This window comes from Callionymus lyra, chromosome 3 (genome assembly GCF_982586985.1).
Source record: "Callionymus lyra chromosome 3, fCalLyr1.hap1.1, whole genome shotgun sequence".
Lineage (NCBI taxonomy): Eukaryota > Metazoa > Chordata > Actinopteri > Syngnathiformes > Callionymidae > Callionymus > Callionymus lyra.
In genome coordinates this window covers 38,592,808-38,620,339 of record NC_141820.1, presented here as the reverse complement: position 1 = coordinate 38,620,339, position 27,532 = coordinate 38,592,808, and the positions used below count along the sequence as shown (strand labels likewise).

Sequence of the window (27,532 nt, the reverse complement as noted above, 5' to 3'; positions counted from 1 at the left end):
CAAAATCTAGACACATAAACAATCTTTTTCAATATAGCATCATTTTCTTTAAGGGCAAATAGGAATTATTTATCATTTACATTTGAAAAGAGGACATACGTGTTAAAGGACAGCTCCTCACTGATCATTGATCATCCTACTCTGGGATTGATTGGATTAAGAAACCTTTAATGTTGTCTTCAGAGGTCACTTCATCAAAGTTCTTCGATCTTCACGCTTCAATAAACAAAGTCATTTCTGTTAACATAGCTGCCGCCTAGAGACTAGGTTGTAAAAGACAGTTATTGATCTTGCCTTTGACCTTTAGACCTCAGAAGCACCCTTAAATAAAAATAAAACATGAAATGTGTTCAGGCTCCTGCAGTTTGACTAATGATCTCTGATGGATGACAAAGAAGAAAGGTTTATGGACCATGATGAAGATACCAGGAAGAAAGAGAAGATGGAGACAACCAATGAGGTTCATGGTGATGATGGTGAAGGTGTGATCTTCTAAAGCTTCTTCAGCTGCTGCTGATGAGTTTTCCTCTGGAGACCTCTAGAGGTGTGTACAGATCATTCAAATCCTTCTAATGTTCTTTTGGGATCTTCATGTATGACCCGAGGCTTCGCCCGAACATCTATTTATATCTCAAGGATGTGTTTTTTCCGCAAGAGTGGTGGGCAGGTCATTGATCACAATTGTCTCATTTCTTCGATCAATGTTAACAGCTTTTCTATGAGGAACATCTGGCCCTGGAGACATTAAATGTTCTACAGCAGTATTGCAGCTGATCAAAAGCATCATCAGGAGCAGCAACAAGTCAATCAGTGACTTGTATTGTGAATCTTTCATGGACCTGGTTGACCTATGTAGCTGGGATAGACTCCAGCCCTGTTAAAGGATTTGATCTCACAGTCCACTATGATTAAACTTCCCAACGACTTTCATGTATCAAAAATTCTTTCTCTTCACGGCGTCAACTGATAATTCTCTAGTAGTAGTTCTCATCTGGTGGGTCACAGAGAGGTTTTCAGTGGGACTTTGTAAGGGGAAAATTATTTACTTTTCATTTTGATTAACTATGACTTTTAAAAGAAAGACAACTTTATTTAAACAGACCAGAAGACCAATCATAGTGACTTAATCATAGCCGCTTCAACCCTGATAAACCTTATGTAGAACCTTATTGACCTCAAAGAATTTTGAGTGACTGGATTTCTAATTTCGGACTTGAAAGGTCTTCGGTTATGATTTGTTTATTCCTTTAAAAAGTTGCTTATGTTTTATATCTCAGGTTCAAACCTTGTGTACTCTTGCGCTGTATGAACCTAATAAAACATTATTTTCTAGATTTGGGTCAGGGGTTGTCATCACTGCAGAAGGTGGTCTCAAACGGCGGCAGGAATAAGTGGAAGATCTGTTGGTCGTAGATGTCCACACATTATTTGGGCCACATGAAAAGCCATTGTTCACCACCATCAATGGGACAGGAAGACTTTGATCATCTAAAGTGGAATGTGGCCTTGTTTTTGTAAAACACCGAAACAGTAAAATAAGCGCCGTGTCGCCTCACGCTGCTGCGTCTGTATGTTCCTGGGGAGTCTGTGATGTTGAGTGGGAGTGACACACCTCTGTGGGCCGGCGGTCACTGAACCCTCGGACCTTCCTCTTACCCAACCTGAGCGGTCACGTTTTGGTGTTTTGTGTAAGCGAGAGCATCTGAAGTGGTGTCTGAGCCCATTCCTCTTCAACCTACATCGGCCAGAGTTACCTGGTTACTGATTACTAGTTGTTTTATAGTTTTTCTGTGATAAGACTCGACTAAGAACAAAGTCCTGCCGGGTACTGAAGCCCTGCAGATCTCCCATCCTTTTCTGGACGACTGCTCAGGTAATACCTCTCGTCTTCTTCTACTGAATCAGCTGCTTATGAAGCAAAAACACAGCCGTTCTTTCACTTTTAGACTTTAATTGCAGTCATCACAGAGATAGACTCCTGCATATTAGACCATTTGTTGATTTTTTTCATTACATTTTATGGATTTCATTTGAACGTATTCTTTGTGTCTTTTAATAGGTTTAATTATCATAACATGCAGTTCAAATAATTCCGGTGTGCTTGTTTTCAAGACAAGACAAAAATGAACTAATTCTAGTATGTTTGAAAAAAAAAAAACGTTAACATAAAAAAAAACTTGAAAAAAGAAACGTTAACTCAATTTAGGAAATGTATGTATATATACACGAGTAAAAGAACAAATTAAATATAAAGAATTGATCAAATGAATATACTGTATATATTTACACAGACAAACTTTAAATTTCATCTAATGTACAGCTCAGTAGGTGCGTAAAAACAAACTATGTAAAAAAAAAAAAAAAACTTCAATCTTGGGATTTATTCTAATATAGGCAAAATGTCTAGCTATTTCCAAGACTTAATTTCTTTATTTCACATCATGAAAAAACAAAAAAAAACAGCTATAACTTGTGTTTTAACTTTTGTTTTGATTGAGTTTTCCCTCATATTTCTTGTCACATTCACAAAGTCACATTCTCCAACACTCTGATGAGAATCCTGATGAAGTTAAAATGAGTGGGGGGCGAAGGAGGGGGTCGTGCTCACTCTATTGTCTTCTCTCAGCTGCTGTTGTTGTTCCGTCTCTGCAACCGTTCAGCTTCAAACATCAGCATCATGAGCGTCGAGCCCAGAAAGCCACGTGAGGCCTGCTGCCCCAAGTTGAAGGTCAGTGAACACGTTGTTGAAAAAGTGGTGTGGAATCACACAAAATTAATGTTAGAAGACTTCATTTTTTGAAACTAGTTTAAAACTGAATGGTGAAAATATAAATGTTTATTGTTTGTGTTTTTGTCCTATTGTGTGTGTTTGTTTGTTGCTAATGGTTAGCATCACTAGCTGATTAGTATAAATACCTTGTGAAAACATTTTTTTTCCACACTTCGATCTTTAGACACAGAGATCTTTTGTTTCTTTCTTGTTTTATTAATGGAGGAGGTCAATACAATAACAATAATTTATATTATTATATTTATATTTATATATATTTATATAAATATATATGTACAGTATATATATGTACAGTATATATATATATATATATATATATATATATATATATATATATATATTCTTATTTTGGTAGCTTGATTATGTTCAAAATTTTCTATTTCTACCACATCCTACACTCGTTTCATCATCCTCTCTAGTCGCATTGCCTGCATTCCCTCCTCACCTTCCTGATGGGTGATTGAACACCTTCTTACATTTCCCTACTGTGGACGAATAAAGGGAAAATATACATATTCTGTGGTCAGTGTCACTGTCTACTCCACGAGCTGATATTGAACCACATAGTTAAATTGATAGATCCTTTGAATAGTAGAACTATATAAGTTTAAGACCTTTTTGCAAAACTAGAAGTTCTAAGTGGTTGAGCAGCAGAGAGAGGAATGTGGAGATGTGAAACGTGACAGAACACCAGGTGCATGAATGTGTGTAATTGAAGATGACGGTAGCGTCGGTGCATACACAGACCCAATCTAGGCCAGGTAGCCCTCCAGCCAAGCACTCTAATCCTTCCTTCTGTACTCTTACCCTTGAGTTGTTGTCATGCTGAGCTGAAGTTGGGCGCCATAGTTAGTCATACCTCCCCTTACACAGAAATACAGAGCGAGCACATGGGAAGTTCCTACTCTGTTTAATGTGAGGGACGTTCCTCCCAGCTCTTTGACAATCTGAGACAGTTTGAGAATCCTTTTTCAGATGTCTGATGTCTTCCTGCCTCTCTTCACTCCACCACTGTTCCTCCTCATGCTGGGTCGATTTTGCTGACCTAAGCACATACTTAGCAACAGTAAAGAGGCAAAAGTTTTGGTCAACAGAAATTAACGTACATGACGTTAACAATTATCATTTTGTCAATTTGTTCTTTCTCAGCTCTTTCTGGTCTCTATGTCATTCGTCTGCTTTGCCAAAGCCTTTGGCGGATCTTATATGAAAAGCTCCGTCACGCAGATCGAGAGGCGTTTCGACATTCCCAGTTCCCTCATCGGAGTCATTGATGGCAGCTTTGAAATGGGTAAACTGCTCACTCTTGACATCGTAGACTTTTGCAGTTGTATTCATCTCTTTTTACAATTGAATCTGCAGGAAATCTCTTAGTGATCACTTTCGTGAGCTACTTTGGTGCTAAGCTTCATCGGCCGAGACTGATCGCGACAGGATGTTTGATCATGGCTGCTGGGTCTTTTCTGACAGCCCTGCCACACTTCCTCCAAGGCCTGTGAGTGAAGATTACTCATTGTTTGTCGTTGTTAAGCAAACACTTAAACATACATAAAATAATGTATTTATATTTTCTCACCTGCTTTGACTAGAGACGGAAAGAACAATATCGCAGAAACAAGAAATAGGTTTCCTTTGAAGCTGTTTAATCCAGGAGGAGAAATTTAGTGTTGAACCCTGTCACCTTTGAAGCGAGAGAAAGCTTCTAGACTCTAGCCTGGAGTCCCAGTCATTTGGTGGAAGCCCCAGGATTAACTGAAGAGCTTCTCATTCAGTTGAACTAGGAAAGTCTCAGGATTCAATGCAAAATGCTAAAGGAGGTTTCAAGAAAGAAACTTTGTGAAATATATCGGGTGGATGCACAAACCAAAAAATAGTTAATAGAAAAATGGAAGCATGCAGCAAGGCAGCCATCTGTGACACCATCTTGAATTAATATCTCCATTTAAACTGATATCACACAAATGAAAGAACAATTAAAGTAATGTGGATTAACTGTTAGATATCAAAATGTTATTTATCTTGGAAGAAAGTACAAAATAATTATTATAATAATAAAGTCTAAATTCCAATATTTAAGATAGACAACGATTTCAAAAGAGGAGGCTCTTTTTTATTTTAATTTTTTAATTCACTCTTTCCTAAATCCACTCTCTGTAAAGTCTTGTTGTATGTTTTGTTTCCTTTAAGATATAAATATGAAACCAGTGTTTCTCACACCTTCAACAACACTGTTGGAATCCTACCATGTTTGTCTAAACACAACATCATGGAACCAACGGTTTCCTCCACCAAGTCACAACAAGGTAAATAAGAAACATTGCTGTCAAAGTTGAATTTTGAAAACACAGAAAAGGGATATCTCATCTTTCTTCAGATTGTGAAAAAGCTGCCGGCTCTTCAATGTGGATTTACGTGTTCATTGGGAACATGCTGCGAGGGATTGGGGAGACACCCATCATGCCCCTGGGCGTGTCCTACCTGGATGACTTTTCAAGAGAAGAGAACACTCCAATGTATTTGGGTGAGTGTTCTCCTTCTTCACGTTGTTAGAAGTAAAGATTTTAAATTCATCTTTGTCTTTGTGTCCTCAGCTTTTATCCAAACTATCTCAATACTGGGCCCCATGTTTGGCTTCATGCTCGGTTCCTTACTGGCCAAGATCTATGTCGACATTGGTTTTGTGGATTTAGGTGGGTGAAAATTTGATTTCTTTGTCCATTAATGAAAATATATAGCTAATCACTTAAGCTCAATAAACTATGGACTTTCCCCCACAACATCTTTTTGTCCCATGTTTACTATCTACTGTACCTCTGGGATCTATCAGAGCTTTGCAAACACAATCTTTAAATTCACCCTGTTAATGTTTGGAACACTTAATAAGACCATATATCAACAGTCAAAATTCCCTTCAACTCTTTTATAACCTGCTGTTTACCTTTGTCTCCTTCACCCAGACAGTGTGACAATCAACTACAAGGACTCTCGCTGGGTCGGAGCATGGTGGCTGGGATTCATAGTGAGCGGCACAGTGGTACTGCTGGCCAGCATTCCTTTCTGGTTCCTGCCTAAGTCCTTGCCCAAGCAAGGAGAAGAGGAAAGTAAAAGCACCGAGCTGTCGACGGTGGCAGAGCAGGAAAACTTCCTGCCAGATATAAAAGAAGATGATCAAGAGGCTACATTCAAACAGTTGGTGAAAGGTACCGCATGATGTTTCGTAACTTTTGATTATGTTAACCCGTAGGGCCAAGGCTATCCCCAAAGCTAGAGATAAGATAGAAGAAAGGGGCCCAGAGTTAATAGGATTAATGGTTAACCAGCATGGTAACAACACTCCATATGTAATAGAGATGACCCAGCAGCCTTTTCTTAATCTGGGACACAGTTGAGTGCCATTGCAGATACTTTCTTAAACTATATCAACTTGTAAGGCATGACTCCTCAGAAAGGTTTTTGTTGCAGAGGCTCTAGGCTCTCGGACACTGGAAAAACAACTGAACATTGTCTTTCTGATGGCAAACAGAATCACTTAAACTTTAACACTGAAGCACCTTAGAGAGTGCTTTGGGCTCAATAAATCAAATATTTCCATTGAAGCAACACATTTAAGCGATACCTTTGAACTACATGTTTGCAGTACCTGCAGGTACAGGATGAATCAACATTAAAAAGGGAGTATGGGTCACTGTTGACCAGGTTTAACAGCCCAATACATACACCACTCTATCAAGAACAACAGTGTAGCTAAAAAGATCCAACGTTTGCAAAAGCAGCCGGTAAGGTCTTTCGAGAGAACCAATGAAAAGAACCAAAGAAATATGATCTTTCGCAATCTTTTGGGCATCAAAGAGCTCATAGTCAAGGTCCCTGGTGACAGAAGTAAAGTTGCTTTGAATATAAGCGTCTGCTCAAGGCTACCTATTTTGAGTAGCAACACTTCCCACACTTTCGTGTCATGATTAAAAAGCTTCACTCTGCAATGTCCTGCAATTGCCCTAATATGGTTTGTTTCTTTCTTAATAGATTTCATCCCCTCTCTGAAGAGACTCTTCAAGAACACAGTTTTCACCATGATCATTCTCACCCAACTGGTGGCAGTCAACGGCTTCATTGGCTTGATCACGTTCAAGCCGAAGTTCTTGGAACAAGTCTACGGCCAATCAGCTTCTAAAGCCATGTTACTTATTGGTAAAGAAATCACTTTGCCCTTCTTGCACCTCTAACCATTTCAGTTGTTTCCCACAGACAATTGTGATTGATATTTCTGTGATATTGTGGATTCAATCACTCTTCTTTGTTTGTTTGTGTTGTTGGGGACAGAATATTTAGGGCTCAGAGTAAGCATGATTGTTTGACTGTCCTCACCAGGCATTCTGAACCTACCAGCTGTGGCTTTAGGCATCATCACTGGAGGTTTTGTGATGAAGCGTTTTAAGCTTGGAGCCGTTGGTGCAGCCCGTTTAGCCATGACTACCTCGATGGGAGCCTTTTGCCTTCTTTGTGTTCAAGTCTTTCTCAGCTGTGAAAATGCAGAGGTGGCAGGCCTGACGGTCACATATCAGGGGTAAGTAGGGCAACACATTTTCATTATAATTATCAGCAACTTTTCTTGATCAGTTTGGATATGACAAACTGAGCCACAGAATATAAAAGAATATTCTGCTATCCCTTATTCCACTACTAAGTGTCAAACCTTTTACTAGTTTGCCTACATTGCCTTTTACTCATTGCGGCATGAGCGTATGACCTTTTTTTTTGACATTGTCACTGTGTACTCAGGAATCCTGAAGTGTCCTACAACTACCAAACATTGTTATCACAATGCAACAGCGGATGTTCCTGCTCAATGAAACACTGGGACCCAGTATGTTCAAGCAATGGCATTACGTATGCCTCACCCTGCCTGGCTGGCTGTCAGAGCTCGACAGGTGTTGGCAAGGAAATGGTAACAACTATATTATCCTTAAATGCTACCTTCTGATGACTAGCGCTATTCCCTCTGGCTCTTTAGGTGTTCCACAACTGTACGTGTGTCACTCAAGTGGAAAACCCAAGCAAAAATATGTCAGCAGTGTTGGGTCAGTGTCCGAGACGGAGCAACTGCAATCTGATTTTTAAATTCTACATGGCTTTGTCTGTATTTGGGTCCTTCATTTCTGCCTGTGGAGGTACACCAGGATATATTGTTTTGCTCAGGTAAGTCACTTAACTCATGTGAGTTTGGACCCCAAAAAGCTAAAAGACAAAATAAAAATTCTACTATATCTTTAATGTAGGTCCATAGAGAAAGACTTAAAGTCTTTGGCACTGGGCATGATGGTGTTGATTGTACGGACATTAGGTGAGGATTAAAACAAACTACATCTTTTACTGTGAATGTTAGTTAGATTTTTTTTTTCTTTAACATACGTTTTGTGACAACAGGTGGGATCCCCCCTCCTATATATTTCGGAGCACTGATCGACCGGACGTGTTTGAAGTGGGGTACCAAGCAGTGTGGTGGCCGTGGAGCGTGTCGACTTTATGATGCCCGCACATTCAGGTAGGATGGAAAAGCCGAATCATCGAATGCCAAGCAGATCCATCGTTAACATATCTCAAAAAAAGTCTTGGTTACCGTGAACCACCACAAAACATTTAGACTGCTACATCCTCATGATTTCATCTCACCATGGTTTTGGAATAAAGACCTATTATCTAACAATCTGAGCAGAAATTAATAGAATCATAGTATATGCAGGGGTGTCTCTTTTTTTTGTGTGGACATTTACCCCAGTATGTGTCCTTTTCTGACTCCAGATACACCTTCCTTGGTCTGATCACCTCCTTCTACTTCATATCCAACATGCTTTGGGTAGGCCTCTACTTCATCATCGTGAGAAGGCACAACAAGTCTAAGCTGAAGGACCAGACCAAAGAGAATGGACTTGAGGCCAAGGCGACAAATGGACATGCCAGCATCAAAATCTGCAAAGACGACACGGACAGGGAAAGTACTATTTAACGTGTTGAATGTGTCGCAAATGTCAAATCCTTATAATGATTGTTGTTTGTACTGTGAAGACTATGTGCTAATACTCACTGACTTTATTTTCACTTTAAAAAAAAACACAGTTAGCTTGTTATGTTAGCTGGTAAGTTACATTGTTTACTTTACAGATGATCACCAAATAAGTATTGTTATCCCTAAATTAAACATCTGGATCTTTTGAATGATCTATTGATTATTGATTGTTGCTAGAAGAACTTAACTGACCTGGCATTCTTGCATTTCCACTTGTACTCCAAACACTGGAGATCATTGGTGTAAAGATACAATTTATATTTTGCAAAATTGTTGAGTGACACAGAGTCATGTAAAAAAGCTGTAGGTTAAGAACTGTGAAAAATGTTAATGATATGTCACAGCATATATGGAGCAGTATTGCCAGTATTTCTTTAATGTTTTTAAATGAAAGTGAAATTTCATTCTACAAAGAAGTGTTCTTTTTTTACTTTTCATACTGTGTTACTCTCAAAGTTACCTGTCTCTGTTGTTTAAGTTGCTACTTTTGTGCTATGAAAACCTGTTGTGTTTGGTTTTAAATTTTTTATGACTAGAAGGAGTGGGGGCAAAGATGAGAGAATGCAGTGACGCAATTTGGGAACGTTTCACTGAAAGTGACTTTTTGGATGTGGCATGTTTGTAAAATCATGACGCTAAATCCTCAAACCACCACGTTTGACTTTTAAGTCAGAACCTATCTGAATGATTGTGTGCATGATCATCATCTATCTATGCAACATCCATATTTGTAAATACATTTTTACTTTTATAATTGCAACCTTAACGACTATTGATCATTCTGTTGTGTATGATATTTGCCTTGAAGACAATAAAGTGTTTCTTTTAATAATAACAATAATTATTATCATTTAAGGTCAATGCTTCGTGACTTCTGTGTGTATCTATGTGTGTGCATGTGCGGGTGTGTGTGTGTCTGTCAATATATAAACACCTCATAATAATGTCTCCACCAATAAAAAAACTATGACCAATGGCCAAATTGTGTTCGTTAACAAGAAAAAAATAATTAAATGATGATTACAGAAGCTGTTATGGAAAATATTGTAAATTTTACAAAAATTGTGAAAACATTAAAATTAAGTATTTCTCAGGCCAATTAAATGATTGACTGTATCATAAAATAATAATAAAAAAAACTATATAAGTTTTGTCTTGTTAAGCAATCACTTCTATTTCAATCACATGCGGCAGCATTTATCTAATGTTTACAAACGTTGTTTGTCTTGGACTAAACTTTGGCTCCTCTATGTTTACTGTAGTTTGGACTGAGCTTGTCAGATTACAGTGTCATGCTATTGTAACTTCTAGAATATGCTGAATGGACTTATATAACTGTGCTCTTATTAATGTCAATTATTAAATAGTTTATGCAATTTAAAACTTCATAATCAAAACATCTTAGTCAAATGTGGCTTTCATCTAAGTTGACCAAAGACTGCTGCACTGACACCTATTATACATCGGTGTCATGGATAGATGGATGTGCAGATATGAAGATGTAGACGAGTTTAGTGGGCAGGTTGAACTATAGTGTTTTGGATACACAGTTTAGCAAATGGAAAGCTATGTGAACAGATGGATGAAATGTTGGATTGACAGAGACACAAGTGGAGAGAACAGAGACACAAGTGGAGAGATGGATGGATTGATGGAATGGATGAGAGGAATATGTTAGAAAAATAAAATGATAAATTGACGGTTGTACGAAATAAATATTCAAAAGAATAATTGTGGATAAACAAATGAGTTGTCCGACGGATAAGAAGCCTCAACAGAAACAAAAACAATTTGTATAGCAAATTGTATTTTAGATCACGTCAGTGCTCTGGGTCATGTAGGTTGGTCTGTGGCGCCCTCTAGTGCTCAATAACTAAAGACCTACGTTAAACTGACGCACATAAGGTTCGGCGAAACTTTAATTTCCTTCGGCTGTAAAGGGTTAAAACCAGGCCAACAGATAGTAACGGATGTTTTGCTGATATTAAGCTGATGGCACAATTGGCAACTGCAAGAACAGCAGTACAAACACCCACCGGCAGGTTGTGCTGTAGGCTGGGAAACATATAACCGCTCAAAATAACTTCAGAAGTGAAAGCGGAGGTGAACGAGAGGAATGCAACACAAAGTCTACTCTATTGTTGTGGAATGAATAGAGTCGGTCTTTATGCAGACATCTCTAGTTTCTTACTCATAACCTGTTGATCGTCATTGTAAACCTAAAGTTTTAAAACCGACAAGAGCGTTTTTCTAACTATTTACAAATTAACAAACTCACAAATTCTAAAATTATATTTAAGTAAAAAATGTACCTTAGGAGACACACTCAGACATGTGTGATTCAGAGATTTAATTTGTGGAACTACTTGTACAACCACTGGTTTTCTGCACCTGTGTGGAGGATTGAAACTTGATTTATGCAGACACACCTGTGTTTTGTCATCCATGGCAACTTTTCATCCGTGACTGATCTCAACACAAGAGATTACCTGCAGACTGGAAGAAATCGCACCACTTTACCAACCTACCTCTTCCCTCTCAAGTCTCACTTCTCTGTGATGACATTAATGGCCAGGGGGCTGAGATACAACTTTAGTCACTTTACTGAATTCTTGTTTGACTTGTTTTAAGAACTCAGTACAGCTAACTATGTTAATAGTGTCTGAGCTCCTCCTCCCTTTCTATCCGGGACCAGCCCAACTCGGCTCTGGAGAAGAAATGAGAGGCCTTTTGTCAGGCGACTCTACAGAATCCTGGAAGGCTGGACACTCTGGAGGGGACCGTTGCTGCTCTGGGGGAAAACAAGGAGTGAAAGAAGAAGACGTCAGAGGTGTGCAACTGTTTTTATATTTGATTAAATATGTTTAGAACTGCTGAAGACCCCTCTTCTTAAATAACTGAAGGTCTTTTCCCAGGAGGTATGTTTTAACATCCATGTCTCATCAGATGTTGTTAGAAAGTTACAGTGTCAACAGTAGAACCTCATAGATCCAACTCAGTAACTCGATATCTTCAGGTGCAGAATTCCATTTAAATATCTTTCTTCTTTGTTGATACCAGGAATTACCAGTAGGAACAGTAGGAAGCAGGTGCAACACTCTGAGATGTATTAACTTACTTTGACTTCAGACAGTGCATTTTGAAACATGAGTAAATACACAATATCTACATTAAGTAACAGTATTTAAAGATGTTAGGAGAAAGGGTAATTTCTATTAAATACAAAGATTGTGGAAATGTTCAATTAAAAGACAGTTTGAAGCGTTTTCATGGCACTTTAATCTCGTTTTTTGGATTTCACATTCTGGTGTGAGGTGTGGTGTCTTTAGTCATGTGTGGCCAGTGTCAGGGAAAAAAATCTGTACAAACACTTGCCTAGTCTTGCCTACATAACCAGCTCAGACCTTGCCCGGTTAACAAGGTCTGCGTCAAATGCTGAGGAATACATAGGCTACTGGAACAAGACATCTGAATTCCTGCTTCCATTCTCTCGTGCTGTCTACCAGTTCAGAAGCCAGAACTGGGAAGACTTCAACTGAACAGTGTAACTCAGCTTATTCAAAGTATCAGCACCCAGGAGACTATAGCTCTCAATTGTATTACTCCTTACTGGAGATGGGGTCTTCCCTAGAGTGGAGGATTTCAGGTATCATAGGGTCTTGCTCACTGGTGAGCCTAAGAATGAAGTTGAGTATTTTTTTTTACCCATTTACTACAGTATCGTACTCCGACCTGCTGCCACAAGTTTTTGAAAGGGACAGAAAGTTGAAATAAAATTGAAGATAGGTGGAGAGACTCAAGGTACAAGAAGCCAGTTGAGGTTGCCACCTCTTGGAGGCCCAGGACACATATCTCTCGGTTAACCTGAGGGAAGACCTCTATATCATCACACAAGTGTAGGATAGTTTCTGGCACTTTCCACTTAGGATACCTAATCAGCAACCTAAGAAAAGCTAGTGGAAGGATGAAATGATGGATTCGTAATTCGTTTTACTGGTTTACTTCTTTAACTTTTATCATTATTTTCTTACAGTGAAACCTGATCAAGATTCACCAGAAATATGGACGAGAACTCCAAGATGTCAAGCCAGCAGGCTCTCTGTCCTGAGAAGAAGACGGGAAGGTTTACCTTCGTCGCCACTCTCAAAGTACTTGCACCTTCTTATCAGTATACAATGTCGCGGAAGTTCAACAAATGTTCTCCCTGTTCGGTCAGTCAAGAAAACAAGTGAGAGATGACACCTAATGCAAACTGCATTATTCCACACTTCACACTCCCCAAAATAGGTTTCACTGTTCCATAACGCTTAATGCTATGAAACAAATATTAAAAGTTAGAAAACGTGAACACACGGGAGGAGAAGGTAGGGATTAGAAGATAGTAAGGCAGGAGGTTCCCACATACAAAGTATCAATCAAGTGGAAGAGAGAGTCAAACTGTGTTTATTTAAGGGATTTTCAATAGGATTTATTTAACAGGAGCAGACAAAAATCACCATTGGATTCTCTTTACTGTGTGTGAGGTCTAGATTCTTTTTTTGTAATCTTGTTTATTTTTTAATCTCGCCCCTCCCTGTATAGCAGAGCTCTTGCCCTGCTATGTCTCCCCATGATACCGCTGGTCAGTATTACTGATAATCTCAGGCGTGCCCTAAACAAATAGAATACAGACAGATTATTTCATACAATACCATACCACGGTATATTTTACAAATACAAATTACAAGATTGGTATATGGCATGGTATAATTAAATTAATGAGTTCCCTCAGTATGTGGAAATGTATCTTTGTGTCATCAGTCTGCCATAGACATGCATCACGGAATTGATTATTGTACAACCCTTGCTAAAATTTGGTGCGTGTTTCTCTCACCCTAACATGCTGTTTTCCTAGATGTTTATTGGGGCCCTGGCCTTCGTCAACTTCTCCAAAGCCTTGCTGGGTGCCTACATAAAAAGCTCCATCACTCAGATCGAGAGACGTTTCGACCTCTCCAGCACACATGTTGGATTGATCGATGGCAGCTTTGAGATAGGTAAATCATTTTTAGTTTAATGGATACTGTAGTTCATTCGACGGACCTTTATTGATCTCAGCTTTCAGAGCCAGACAGAATCTTAGGCCTAACACAATTTTTACATAAGGTTAGCTGGTACACTAAAGGTACCGTGGTTCCCATTTTTGAGGTATGTTAAGTAAGATGTTTATGGCACAAGAGTGTGCTTTCACAGTGTTCTTGGTTCACAATGTCTGATAATGATTAATTTACAGAATTTGAAAAAAAAGGTTTGACAGGCAGTAATTTTGACTATAAGGATTGATGTATAATTTTCCTTTTGGTTTTTGCATACAGGTAATCTATTTTTCCTCGCTTTGGTCAGCCACTTTGGAGCAAAGATGCATCGTCCCAGACTCATTGCAATAGGCTGCATCATCATGTCTGTTGGAGCCTTCCTCACAGGTCTGACCCACTTCTTCATGGGAAGGTGATCAATTTACATGATTTCTAAAAACAACTGTCCAATGTGTTTGAATGACATTTCTTTTGTTTTACAGATACAAGTACGACTCGTTCATGCACAGTATTCTAAATAGTACTGAGAACATTGCTGCATGTAGTCCAAAGTTATCTGAAGATGTTCTTGGTAACCAAACGGGTCCGCCAGTGGAACTCAGTGAAGGTATGGATGGCTCTGATATTTGTTTTCTGAAACAAGATCCCGAGGCTTAAATATTCATTCATGTAATGATCGTTTGTGTTTGTCTTTTCTGTATTTTCTCAAATGCAAAGCGTAACAGTGCATTAACAGCGTGGGTGATGCTGGAGCTACTTTTTCTCGTAGGTCATGTTTAGAGAGTGTTGTTTTATCTATTTTGATGGCTGCTGTATTGGGTTATGTTAATGGGATTAACCCATTTGCAATCCAATTCTTTGTCTATGTTCAGGTAGTCACAATAACATACTGCAACATCTTAGCTTGTCTTTAGAGATGATTGTACCAATAGAAACGTGAAGATTGGACCAATGCCAATCTCAGGTTCCTTCTGTGAGTAGTTTTTCAAAAGTGTCCTGACAATTCTTCTCCACTTGTTAGCCAACAACTGGTTTTCCATATCAGTCTTTAACAAATATGCTGTTTCTAGGGTCTTGAGGTAAATGAGACTTGGTAACTCCTGGCAAAACCTTGGGATATCTCAGCTAAGTCGCTTGTAAAGCAGAAGAATCAACGAAAAGCTATAAAGGCTTTCAATGAGAAGAAGTATTTATTCAATTTAATATTTGTGTAATCAGTGTTTTCAAATGTTTGCCAGTGTCAAGATGAAAAGTTGACTCTGGAGTTTTTCCATGTGTGCAGCTTTACATTAATCATCATGAATTATGCATTATTATTATCGATTATTTAAAACCCTACTTTTAACAATTAAATATGTATATTATATCACCAGTTGGAATAATACATTTTCTGTTTTCTGAAGAAAAAGCCATTATGATGTTACTGCTCATTGGTTTGTTTTACACTTAAAGAAACTAAAAAACCACCCCTGACCTGAGCGCTGCCACTCAACAACATTATTAACTGCCTCACACAGGGGTCTGTTATGCCCTATTTCTACTTTCCCATGGATTAAAACTCCTCAACAGATTACCAGCTTTCACTTCAAGCATTTCAGGAATTTATCAGATCTGTTCAGCTCAAAGTCTCTCCAGTTTTAACTGAAATTGGTATACACTGTTTTGTATGTTGCAATAACGATTTGTTTGCTTCCATGGTAAATGTTCGTTGATAAAAAACTACAGTCTACATAGTTGCTGGAGAATCAATGTTATTACAAATTGCCTTGACTCAGGTGCACAGTGTATTCTTTCAGAGGGCTTTCACAAACTTCTGAAAGAAATAGTTGCCCCTAATTTAAATTGCATCTTTTTTTAAGAAACACACAGTGGGCTTTGTAATATATCTTCATTCAGAACCCGAATATTTATGAGTCATACACCCAGAAGACTGTCCATTGTTGTTTTTCACGTTCCTTTTTTTTGTTTGTTTTGGTTAAAGAATGACACAATATGGAACTTCACAATGTGATGTAGAGTTTAGCTTTTTCAAATCTAAGAGAAACTATTTTATTAAGAATAATGTCAGTAACAAAGTAATGGAAAACATATTTGGATGTTTGATATTAAAGGATGGCTTATTTAAAGTCATTATATTATTCATTTAATCAAGAATGCTTTATGCTAATCTTGGCTGTCTAGGGGTCTTCATGTATAGATGGACAGGCATCATTATTAATTTATTATAGGTCAGCGGGGCAGTAACTGTTGCAGACCTTGCATGTCTTTATACAAGCTGATGAAGAAGAGATGACAGATACCTGTGAGAATTAGTATTGATGCCATCAACCTCCTTTTCCTAACTACGCCCAGCTGGACTTGTTGGCTCATAAGTGTGGTTGCATACATTAAAAAATACAACATTATTGCTAAAACCAGGTTGGCCCTTAGAAACCATCCTAACTCGAGGATAGAAACATCTCAACCGCTTGTAACCTTTTTTTGGAAATGTTGACACACCACACTCTTCACTCCGGCAGACCGTTTAAGCATCTTTAGAACTTAGACAATCATTGAACTCTCTACCTCTTTAGACCCCAATATAGTATAATGTATGACAATTGGTTTGGATGGCCAGATTTGAAGGAGTTAATTTGGTCAAATATGCTTTGATAAAACCTACCTGAAAAGTGGATGCTTGTGTCTGTGGCCACACTGGTTTGAATGATTTCTATTCTCCATTTATATGTATAAGGTTATTAAAGTAATCCCGATCTGTGCAGATTGTATTTCACAGGCCAGCTCCAACATGTGGATTTACGTGTTTCTGGGCAATGCACTGCGAGGCATTGGAGAAACACCATGTACACCTCTTGGTATCTCCTACATTGATGACTTTGCCAAAACGGAAAACTCCCCTTTCTACATAGGTATCACACATATTTGCATCCCAGTTACACCGGCTTCCTTTTTTAAAACAAGTGTGTCCCTCTTTTCTTTGGCAGCCTGTCTTCAAACCATTACTCTCCTGGGGCCCTTTTTTGGGTTCCTCCTGGGATCCTTCTGTGCAAATCTATATGTTGACATTGGATTTGTGGATTTGGGTGAGTGTGCAGAGGACATTCAGCAACAATGGTGTGATAAAGCTTCTGGGTTTAGGCTCTTTTCAATTCAACCACTGAGTAATACTATGACCTTTTTTCCTGTTCATCCATGGTTGGTCCTGACTGATTAAAATGTAAGCTGAGGTTTTGCGCGAGGATAGGTTAGTTTCAACCATCCTATATATAGGAGGTTATAATCAACCATCAATGACAGTGAGGGAACCTAATGATGATACAAAACCAGAAACAAAGCAAAGCATTATTGTTTTGCGAGTATGAATCCAACAAGCAAAGTCTCTGAGACACTGAGACCATCTTTCTGTAAAGTTATAATCTTTGGAAATGGTTATAGACGACAAGGATAAAAAACTGTCAAAACATCAAAAAGTAAACAAAAAGGTATGAAATCTGATTTTATCCACTTTTGAAAGGTTGATAGTTGTTCATCTCTAGCTCTCTATGGCTTCTGTACGCATCTGTACTTCCGTTCTTACATTAATAGAATAGGCTGTAGAAACTGAAGTGATCTTAGGAGGTTTGGCCTAGAAACCTCTAAGATTTGGATCACAGGATTGTGATGAAATTGTTTTCGCACATTGTTTAAGCACTAATCGAAAAAGTGTCACAACCTAAGACAGCTTAATTTTGTGGCCAAACTGTTGTTTCACACATGTAGGTTGTTCATATATAACTTTAATACCCTTCTGTGTATTAATGCCCCTCTATTTCTTCCTACAGACAGTATAACAATCACCCCGAAAGATTCCCGCTGGGTGGGAGCCTGGTGGGTGGGCTTTCTGGTGGGTGCCGTCCTCCTCCTCATGTCCAGTGTCCCTCTCTGGTTCTTACCTCGTTCGCTGCCAAAGCAAGAGGGTGAAACAGAAGAGCTGCAAGAGGTGCAGGACACAACTGAGGAGATGGTGGATCCCTCTTACAGTAAGCCCATGCCGCTAATGGACATTGCAAAAGGTTCGGTCTTCACTCTGTTCCTTACAGCCTTGCTCTTTAAATATTAGCTAAAGTTTGATGAATACTTGTCCCTTCTCTCAGGATTTCTACCATCCCTGAAGCGCCTGCTGAGCTCTCCAGCCTACATCTTGTGTCTCTTCGATTTTATACTTAGGTTTAGTGCAATCGTCGGCCTGATCACATTTAAAGGGAAATACTTAGAACAGCAGTTTGGACAGTCTGCAGCCAAAGCCAACTTCCTCATAGGTTGGAGACATTTTGCAGTTCAATGTAAGATGTTAGATTAAATCCGACCGTACTAATCTGGCATTATCCCTCAGGTGTGCTGAACCTGCCAGCTGTGGCTTTAGGGGTCTTTCTCGGAGGGCTGATCATGAAGCGTTATAAACTGAGTGTGGTCTCGAGCGCTCAGCTTGTGTTTGCAACATCATTTACTGCCTTTCTCCTTTCATTGCTGCAGTTCGGGGCCAAGTGTGATAATGTTCCTATGGCAGGAGTCACCGTTTCATATAGCGGGTGAGCTTGACCTTGGATATTGTAGCTTGGGAACAATCAATGATGTTGATTTTTTTTTTTTAACCCAGAGCACCAAACATTACATCCGACAGTCGCAAACTGTTCTCCGAGTGTAACCGAGAATGCTCTTGCTCAGCCGATGAATGGGACCCAGTGTGCGCTGATAATAAAATTACCTACATCTCACCCTGTTTGGCCGGCTGCTTCAACTCCACTGGATTTGGCAAGAACACGGTACAACATTCATTAGAGCAGCTGTTGAAAGTAAAAATCCTTCGTTTGATACTTGACGCAAACTTAATGGCAAGACTGTTTCTGTCTATAATGTGTTTCATCTGAAAATCAAGTCAAGGATACTGACATTTGTGTAGCGTGTCCAAACCACATCAAGAGAAGCTAGTGGGCTTCACTTAACGTGGTTGGTACCATTCTGCATGGATCTCTGAAGCCCTAAACCCTATGAGTAAACCATTGAAAATTAAACCACTAAAATTAAATGTGGCAGCTCCATTCCTAAGAACCTTAAACAAGATTCCAGAAAGACTCTTCTCACATAACACCAAAAGGTTTGCTTTCAACAAAACTACAAACTAGCCTTTCTAACTGTCTGATGAAGGAAGATCCAGGTTTTGTAGTTCAGATATAAAATAAATTTTAATTGATTAACATGTGAAATATTAAAGCACCCCATCATCAGATGTATTCCATGTTTGACGTTATAATTTCCAATCTTAAATCAACATTTTTCCAATCCTACAATGTGTTTAAGTCTGTTACTCATTTCTGTCCGACTAAAGTCCTGCTGCTCAGTGTTATACCTGGGACTCCACACAGGAGGTCACTGTCACCCCCAACTACACTGTTATTAACAAAAATGGGTGAATGATTTACTGGAGGATACACCAAAACTTTATTTTGTAGTTCCAAATTCAAGCAACTCAATAGAACTTCAATGTATCCTATTAGACATACTTGAGATGTTTGTAGTAAAATAATTACTGCTAGTGGCCACCATTTTAACAAGATGTTATTTTCCATTCATCTATCTACTACTGCTTATCTGAGGAACCATTGCAAAAAATACTTTTCTCTCCCTGGATATCTCGTCCTGCTCATCTGAGAGAGCACTGAGGGTGTTTTATAACCTAAGCAGGGAGGTGAAGAACACTGTTATCGCTTTAAAAAAATAACTTTGTACAGTGGTTAAAGCTCATGAAAATAAAGTAAACCCCCTATTAATATATTATTCATCATTAAATAAAACAATTAAAAAAGATTTGTAATCTAGATAAGATGTTTTTTAAATAAAGGTTTGTTGTTGACAAACAAAAATCTTTACAGGAAACTTTTCAAACCAACAGAATTCTGTTCACAGGGGTGATATTTCATAATAGCATGGCCATTGAGAAAGTAGCAATTTATTTTCCGAAAGCTTCCTTTCACTCCTGGATCTGATAGCTGCTCATATTTCCATCTCTCTATCATCAGGTATTCAAGGACTGCCAATGTGTTTCATCTTTCTTTCCGGACCTCAACAGCTCATCAGTACAGCTCGGTCGGTGCCCACCATCAGCAGGATGCTCGAAGAGCTTTGCTTCGTATATGTTCGTGTCTGTTCTCAGCACATTTATCAGTGCCCTTGGAACAACTCCAGGATACATGATCATCATAAGGTTCACAGCTCAGACAAAACCATAAATCATTTTCCCCAAATGCTTGAGACATTACGTCCTTATTTTACAATGACAGATGCATCGCTGCTGACCTCAAGTCCCTTGCAATTGGAATACTGATGTTAGTGACAAGGACTCTTGGTAGTTTGCTTTGCACTTGGTTGTTCTGTATCTAAAATGTATTTACTCAATATATCTTCAATGTTTTACATGTTTCGTTCCGAGGCGGTATTCCAGCACCGCTCTATTTCGGATCCATGATCGACTCAACATGTCTGAAGTGGTCCGTCAAAGACTGTGGCGGCAGAGGGGCTTGTCACGTCTACGATAACAACATGTACAGGTGATGCAGTGAAACTAACGCCCAGTGTTAATATACAATGAGACAGTTGATTATATTCAAGTCTTTGCCTTTCAGATTGACCTACCTGGGCCTGATCACTTGTCTCACCGGCTCCTCCTATTTCTTCTTCATTGCTCTCATAGTAGTCCTCATGAGAGAAAATGGCAAGACAGAAAAAACAACAGAAGCAATGGAACTTGAGAGGCCACCAGATCTGAGAGGAACAACAAAAGTGAGTTAGTAGGCCCCATTGTCCTTAAAATGTAAGTGTATGCACTTAGAATGTCATATAAATGTATAGATATGCCGGTACTTATTAAGCCATGTGTTATTGACTATGGATTTTCTACCATCTTGGGGATACTTCAGAAGTTTTTATTTAGACAACCAGATTTTTACATCAGATACAAGATGTGGTTTGTTTCAGGTAGGAACGAGTGCCAAACACAATACAAGTGCTAAAGACTTGAATTTTCGACAGTTAGATTCTTCAGTCTCGCTGACTGAGGTGAGCTAAAAGAGAAAAACTATCTATCACTAGTCCATCTGTGTTTCTACACGCACCAAGACCATGGATAAAAGTGATCGGGATAAGAGTTGCTGCAGATATTATATCTCTCATTTGACCTGGGAGCCCCTTTAGAATTACCCTTGAAGTACTGTTGTGGGTTTTTGAAGAGGAGGAAGTCTGAACTTCTTCACTTCAGCTGCTGATCTAACCAAACATCACATGGAAAAACGGAATGAAGGACTAATGACCAAATTATCTTTTAGGAGGACGAAAAGAAAGTACTTTAAGAGAGAGTCCCCTTCACACACCAGTCTCAGGACAGTGCTCAGTTAATATCACCCAGCAAGAGGACGGACTCGAAAAAAGACAGACTGGTAATTGAGCAGTATGTGAATGTAATAACTAGAAGAACACAGTGCAAATGATACAATGAATTGTGGTATGGGAACAAGACTTTGTCTTTTTAACACATATTGACAAGATGTACCGCTACTGAACCATCATAAATCTTTTCTTTTTCTTTTTTTACAAAGATCTTTGCAGTGGCCAAAAGTAAATTCTTGCTATTGACATCTGTGAATGTATATGACGACAAAAAGAGATACACAACACCAGTGTCGATGTATGGGCCGCCTTCGGTTTGTATAGCTAAATGTATTTTACCTGTGATCAAACTTGATATTGGTCTTTTAAAAAAGCATTTAATTTAACTGTCTTTTGAGACACAATCTACGATTAGTTATTCAGTTCACTTTTATGGTCTGCATTTTATACATGGCTTTGTTTTGATTTTAACTTTAATTAAAGTCGCCAATTAATTCTTCACAGGCTAGTGGGGTTGTGTGGAAAAGTACAGCCTGATTGGTGAAGCTTTCTCTACTTAAACCCCCAACCCAACTCAGACCCAATTCAGCCACCATAATGTTCAAATAATTAGCGTGAAAGGGTCTCAGAAAGTGAAGGGAGTCTTCTGTAGGTTGAGCTTCAATTGAACAAGCAAGAATTGAGGACAAATATTGAGGGACTCTCATTCACTAAGGGATGTGTTTGTGTATCCACACAAGGGTTATGAAGTACTGTTTATTTTTCATAAAACTTAATTTGCAGAAGTTAAATCGAATTTGATTATTTTGTGTAAATGGTCCTCTATACTCCTCCATGACAGGCCTGTGACATTATCCGCAAATGAATAGAATCAATCCTAATCAAATCTAAGGACTTTTACCAGCAGCAGTTATTTTTAAAGATATTCTTTAAAGAAGCTAGCCGGCGAGGCTTATGTTGTTATTTTAGCAAGCGAATAATGTGTTCCACAGTAGTGATAACACACCTCATACAATGTGACAGGATACACTACGATACAAAAGTGAAATCACCGAGGTTCCCGTCCAGCGTCGTGCTCCATTTCTGCAACAACTAAGAAGTCAATGACGATGTTGCTGTTTCTTAAGCACAATTAAAAAATGGAGTAATAATCATGACAAATTGGTGTTTTCCCTCAGGTTCAAATGGCAAGAATAGATTTTAAGTCCTACACTTCCCACCCACAACTACCTTTTTCTCTCACTCTTTTCTTTTTTCTCTCCCCTGACACTTCTGTCCATTAAACTAAAGCCTCTTAATGTTTAATAAGTTCATGAATTACTTGTGTACACATCATGCAAAAGTGCAACAAGATAAACAAAGCTGTCACAGCCATCTGCCAGCAGAATCCCCAAAAGTCAGCAGCACAGTTTGGTCGTCCTGTTTCACTGAGAGATTACAGGAAGCTCACGGGGGTGTTCTTTGGATCTTTGTGTGTTTCGGAGTTGTTACGTTTCCATTAGCGCTCTGTTGTATCACTGCTAGCCAGAGAACCACCACTTACCAGCAACCTGCAGAGTGACATTTTAGCTACAAGAAAGGCCGCCAGGAACATGAAGAGCATTTCACATTGTATTTTTCCGTATGGAATATTCCAATTGTGACATAAGAAGTTCAAATCTGCACGTCCTGATTTCCAGTCAGGGTTAGTTATTTTGCTGAGACTGCTTAGCTTGATAACATTATTGACTGCATTTCTAATGCCTGTCTTATTTTGCTGCCCTTACTTGCTATTTGAGTCCAGTGTTGGTGAACAGGTGTAGAACTCAAGGATCAAGGGCCAAATCTGATCTGACATTTTCAAAACTTAAATGTTGTTTGGCACGTAACTGTGTTTTTGTTATGAGTTAACACCCCTGTGTCTGGGCTTATTTGGTTTATACACAATAGAATGTGACTCTTCTATACAAACACCCTCATTAGTGGGTGTTTGCAACTAGTTTAATTAATGAGACGACATTCATAATTGATACAAATTCGTCACCACATGCATTATAGATCTCGGCTGAAGCCCAGAGAGGGGTCGTGGCGCCAAAGTTGGTTGACCCTAGACTTCATTAATGGTCTCAAACTAAAACACAAAAGACTGTCCCTAGTGGGGGTTTATGAAGGTTCAGTCCCACCAGTGATTATGATAATCATGACGGTGACGTCCAGAGGAGTGGCCAGAAATAGAAACAAATTACTTTTATTAGACGCATTTGGATTCCCCTACACCCCCATAGACCCCATCTCTCCAGTCTCCTCCTCCTCACGAGTGTCTGTGAATGAAATCCCAGCGTTATAGCAGAGAGCTGATGTCACAAGTGGTTTGAACAGAGAGTATAACTGTGAGTGACAAACGAAGGACTGATCCAGAGAGAGACTAGGAGCCGCTTGCTGCTGGAGAGAAGCCCCAAACGTAAGTTTTCCTCTTTTAAAAACTTTTTATGGTTTTGTGAAAACATCTTTTGATACCAATCAAAATTATCATGTTTTATTTTCCATTTTAAAACCGATATTGTTATTATAAAATCTATTGATTCGAGCAGCTCTTGATTTTCATTTTGCAAAGGCTTTTCTTTTTTGCTAGTTCATTTATTCATTTAGTTCCCATTTTGTAAAAAAAAAAAAAATCTGGTTAGAATAAACAAAATATAATACATTTTAATATTTTTGCTCAGGATTTTATATCTGCCGATCCAGGTGATTATCGAACAAGATGTTCCCCCTGAGGCTGCCCGTGTTTCTCCTGCTCGTTCTGCTGCGCTTCATAACTGCCGCCCCGAGCCACAGGTGAGTGTGTTTGACCGTTCTGCTCATTTCAATGACATTTCCATAGCCTTTAAGTTCATTCCTGACACATATAGATACTGTTGATATTGCATATTTATCCTTTCTTCTTCATCCATCAGATCTATGTAAGATATTTAACTTGCATTTGGGGTTTTGTTAAAGACAGATTTACTACACAAAGGTAGTACAAAATATATGATACAAATGATGACTGATTGAATTTTGAAACAGATTTAGTAATGAGATAAATAAATAATATGAACTGACATCAACATGTCTGGATCTTTGAACTAAAGATTGGGTTTTATTGTTATGTTTATCATCTAGTACCACCTGAAATAATACTACTTCTTATTTAAGGGGATTATATTCCTTATCTATATAATCTTTGTATAGTCTTCTTATGAAAGGACATGACAGATAAAATCCTTGAGATAACTTTCATATATTATTTTCATTATTATTGCTCTTTATCACAAAATGGTGAACTGCTTTCAAACTTTGCTCGGATCTTAGAAACTGACCCTCCAACATTTTATTGAACTTGAAACTGACACATACTAAACTCTCCCTCCTGTTCATCGAGTTCATCTTGTTGCCCTGTGGCCTCATTCCTGGAATACTTTTTTTAGCTTGTGTAAATAATAACGAAAACTATATAAAAAATGTAACTACCTGAGCGCCTCACAATGCCTGCCTTAGTGCTCAAATCTGCTTTTCTATTGCTTATTTTGTGTGCTATCTCATTTCATTTTTTTATTGTTCTCTTAAATGTACTGACACCAAGTAAATCCCATGTTGTGTTCACAACACTGGCAATACAAGTTTCTGATTCTGATGAGTCTGGCATCAAGAATATATGCACATTGAACAGGAGGCTGAAAAGTGAGAAGAATCAAATATGTGTCTCAGCAACTACATTCGACACTTTACATCATCAGAGCTCAGAAAATTTCAAATCTATTTGAGCAAAGGTCCCTGTGGAGTGATATTTGCAAGGAGCCAAGATGGAGGTGGAAGACAATTGTCAGAAAAGTGTTCTACTGAGAAACTCTCTGTGCCCAAGTGCCCACTTTTTCATGTCCCCTCTGGCTGGTAAATCTTTTGAAGAGGATATCATCAGCTGTCAGTGTGAACGATGGATTAACCCTTTTCCCCTCAGGTACTTCAGCTCTTCCAGTGAGGAGGAAAGTGCTTTACCAGACGGCTGGCTGGATCCTGGGCTGATGTCCAATCCCTTCCTGGAGCTCCTGGGTGTGCGACCGCGACGAGGGCTCAGAGCGAAGAACAGGTATTTAAACATCCTCTGTGACTCATGTCCTCCACGCTGATGTTTAAATATCTGTTAGTCACCACATAGAAAAGAGGAAGTGCAACACAGCCACGTGCGTCACCCAGCGGCTAGCAGACTTCTTGGTGCGGTCCAGCAACACCATCGGAACCGTCTACGCACCCACCAACGTGGGAGCTGCCACCTACGGCAAGAGGGACCTACTGGTGCCACCCGGCTACCTGCCGCTCTAGTAGCACCTCCCAGTGTCCTGATGATATAACCAGCTTGTGCAACAATAATTTGGGGAATACTGACAAGTGCTCCCTTTCATTCACATATGAAGAATCAGTGCCTTTTGTGTCATGGTTTATTTTCATCAGTCTAAAATGGCATGTTGTGAATATATCAAGAATGCAAATTATAAAACATGAAATAAAATATGGTCATGTTGCATAAACAAGATGTTGGATTTAATAATAAAATATGAGAAATCATAAACGTCTAAGTGGTATTTTAAAATGATTGAAGGAACAGTCCTGGTAGAGTATTATTAGATTTGTACACACATGACATTTAGCATCAAGAGCCATGTATGGTATTTTATCTAATTAAGCTTATTTTCTGATGCAATTTGATTAACTTTGACTTTCTTATGAGCAAAATATTTGTGGCTGTTTTATATCCTGGTTTAATTCTTTGCCAGGTCAGTATCCTGACGGTTTTGACAGTCATGGAAGTTCATGTGATGAAATACCAGATATTAGTCATGAGCCGTAATCTTATCTAATAACTCGGAGTTTCTTATCATTATCAAGAATTCTAAAGTTGGCCACCGAGAGGTTGTTTCACACCAAATTTACCTTCTCAATCTTAATATAATTGAATTCCTGTTTACATTTTGTGTTGATCTTACTGACACTACTCAAAGCCTGAGTGAATGCTTGAACACATCACAGATGAATGGTGATATTCTAAGAGGGAACAGGGAGTGGGAAACAATAAGAATAAACTTTTGAAACAATGAAAACAATCTGATCCATGAAAAGGTGTACACAAAGATGTTACTGTGACTACTGAAGTCTTTATTTAGTGTAAACAAGACTTTTGCTGCACTGACACGATTACTACGCTCGTCTTTTGTGCCCATTTTTGTGTTTAGTAATCAACAACTAACAAGCTATGTGACATATTATCATCCATAATATAACATCTTTGTCTATAATAAACTTTGATTATTGATTCCTCTCTGTAAACATTGGATAAAGAACACATTCTTTAGAGTAGGCGCTTTTTCTTGGCTGCTCGATGTTTTAGCTACAACAGTAGAATATCTACTGTAACATGATGAAGGACTCAGCGTGTAATAGAAACATCTACGTTCCTAAGTACCTGACCTTTACAGACAACAAGAACAGAGCCAAAGGATTCATATATTTTCATACCACAGTGTGGTAACATCAGTGTACTCCATGGCCGTCATGTACTGTCTCCTCCAGGCGGTTATTCAGGTTAATGTAATAGAAATGGAGAGGAGGAATGATGACGCACAGCATTAACCCCAGCTTGATTACAGGTGACCCCATCATCTCACAGTCTGACATCAATATTCCCATTTGTGATAAAAACCCTGACACCAGCGCTTCTACAAAAATAGGACAAGTACCTGCTCTTTGCTGATTCATCAAAAAAAACAGTGTAGCCATTAGGAGAGTAATTGTTGACGGAGTCGAGATCAGACTTTTTGCATCACAGATTGACACTTCAGCATGAATAAGCTATAGAGTTGTTCATCACCTCAATAATTATCTCTGGCGGCTGTTTGGATGTGATTTCATGTCTAATTCAGACTGGGTGACTCCGAGATTAAAGGTTCTGCTGCATTATAAACAAACGGTCGCTTGCAAACATGGAAAAACACAGAATTGTTTGATTGAGAACTTGGGGAAATTGTCCATAGGTATGAGTGTGTGTGAATGATTGTCTGTCTTTGTGTGCTCTGCGACAGACTGGCGTCCTGTCCAGGGTGTCCCTCGCCTCTCGCCTGTAGAATCTGGAATAGGCTCAAGCCTCACCGACACCCTGAAAAGGGATTAAGA

At 38.8% G+C, this 27,532-nt stretch overlaps 3 protein-coding genes across 6 annotated transcripts; all 3 read left to right on the top strand.

Moving 5' to 3' along the window:
* Positions 1-337: 337 nt before the first annotated feature.
* Positions 338-9,816, top strand: slco1d1 (solute carrier organic anion transporter family, member 1D1). Of its 3 annotated transcripts, XM_087787865.1 has the most exons (16): positions 338-544; positions 1,784-1,873; positions 2,627-2,728; positions 3,941-4,082; positions 4,154-4,286; positions 4,979-5,094; positions 5,166-5,312; positions 5,383-5,481; positions 5,749-5,991; positions 6,815-6,979; positions 7,160-7,355; positions 7,571-7,736; positions 7,803-7,987; positions 8,068-8,132; positions 8,216-8,333; positions 8,591-9,816. In XM_087787865.1, the coding sequence occupies exons 3-16, from the start codon at positions 2,678-2,680 to the stop codon at positions 8,793-8,795; spliced, it is 2,031 nt and encodes a 676-aa protein (XP_087643991.1). In that variant the 5' UTR covers positions 338-544; positions 1,784-1,873; positions 2,627-2,677; the 3' UTR covers positions 8,796-9,816. The 3 variants fall into 3 exon arrangements, with proteins under 3 accessions (XP_087643991.1, XP_087643993.1, XP_087643992.1); XM_087787867.1 differs by lacking the exon at positions 1,784-1,873; XM_087787866.1 differs by lacking the exons at positions 338-544; positions 1,784-1,873 and having other exon boundaries at positions 2,600-2,728.
* Positions 9,817-11,046: 1,230 nt separating this feature from the next.
* On the top strand, positions 11,047-21,427 carry slco1e1 (solute carrier organic anion transporter family, member 1E1). The gene is made up of 16 exons (XM_087787849.1): positions 11,047-11,685; positions 12,889-13,003; positions 13,750-13,891; positions 14,210-14,342; positions 14,413-14,537; positions 16,693-16,839; positions 16,915-17,013; positions 17,752-17,982; positions 18,064-18,228; positions 18,303-18,498; positions 18,567-18,732; positions 19,987-20,171; positions 20,248-20,312; positions 20,397-20,514; positions 20,590-20,746; positions 21,289-21,427. Exons 2-16 carry the CDS (start codon positions 12,917-12,919, stop codon positions 21,310-21,312), a joined length of 2,040 nt encoding a protein of 679 aa, XP_087643975.1. The 5' UTR covers positions 11,047-11,685; positions 12,889-12,916; the 3' UTR covers positions 21,313-21,427.
* Positions 21,428-23,649: 2,222 nt separating this feature from the next.
* iapp (islet amyloid polypeptide) lies at positions 23,650-25,921 on the top strand. 2 transcript variants are annotated; one of them, XM_087787851.1, is made up of 4 exons: positions 23,650-23,789; positions 24,052-24,163; positions 25,326-25,454; positions 25,513-25,921. In XM_087787851.1, the coding sequence occupies exons 2-4, from the start codon at positions 24,090-24,092 to the stop codon at positions 25,685-25,687; spliced, it is 378 nt and encodes a 125-aa protein (XP_087643977.1). In that variant the 5' UTR covers positions 23,650-23,789; positions 24,052-24,089; the 3' UTR covers positions 25,688-25,921. The 2 variants fall into 2 exon arrangements, with proteins under 2 accessions (XP_087643977.1, XP_087643976.1); XM_087787850.1 differs by having other exon boundaries at positions 23,651-23,789; positions 24,074-24,163.
* The last annotated feature ends 1,611 nt before the right edge of the window (positions 25,922-27,532 follow it).

What these genes read in the sequence shown, in the direction of transcription:
- slco1d1 (XM_087787867.1), top strand. Translation starts at nt 2,678, where the DNA reads ATGAGCGTCGAGCCCAGAAAGCCACGTGAGGCCTGCTGCCCCAAGTTG. An exon ending in CTCCACCAAGTCACAACAAG is followed by an intron (nt 5,095 to 5,165) that starts GTAAATAAGAAA and finishes ATCTTTCTTCAG; the next exon opens with ATTGTGAAAAAGCTGCCGGC. An exon ending in CATTGGTTTTGTGGATTTAG is followed by an intron (nt 5,482 to 5,748) that starts GTGGGTGAAAAT and finishes TCCTTCACCCAG; the next exon opens with ACAGTGTGACAATCAACTAC.
- iapp (XM_087787851.1), top strand. Translation starts at nt 24,090, where the DNA reads ATGTTCCCCCTGAGGCTGCCCGTGTTTCTCCTGCTCGTTCTGCTGCGC. An exon ending in ACTGCCGCCCCGAGCCACAG is followed by an intron (nt 24,164 to 25,325) that starts GTGAGTGTGTTT and finishes TTTTCCCCTCAG; the next exon opens with GTACTTCAGCTCTTCCAGTG. An exon ending in GGGCTCAGAGCGAAGAACAG is followed by an intron (nt 25,455 to 25,512) that starts GTATTTAAACAT and finishes AATATCTGTTAG; the next exon opens with TCACCACATAGAAAAGAGGA.
- slco1e1 (XM_087787849.1), top strand. Translation starts at nt 12,917, where the DNA reads ATGGACGAGAACTCCAAGATGTCAAGCCAGCAGGCTCTCTGTCCTGAG. An exon ending in ACCCACTTCTTCATGGGAAG is followed by an intron (nt 14,343 to 14,412) that starts GTGATCAATTTA and finishes TTTGTTTTACAG; the next exon opens with ATACAAGTACGACTCGTTCA. An exon ending in ATCTGAGAGGAACAACAAAA is followed by an intron (nt 20,747 to 21,288) that starts GTGAGTTAGTAG and finishes ATTATCTTTTAG; the next exon opens with GAGGACGAAAAGAAAGTACT.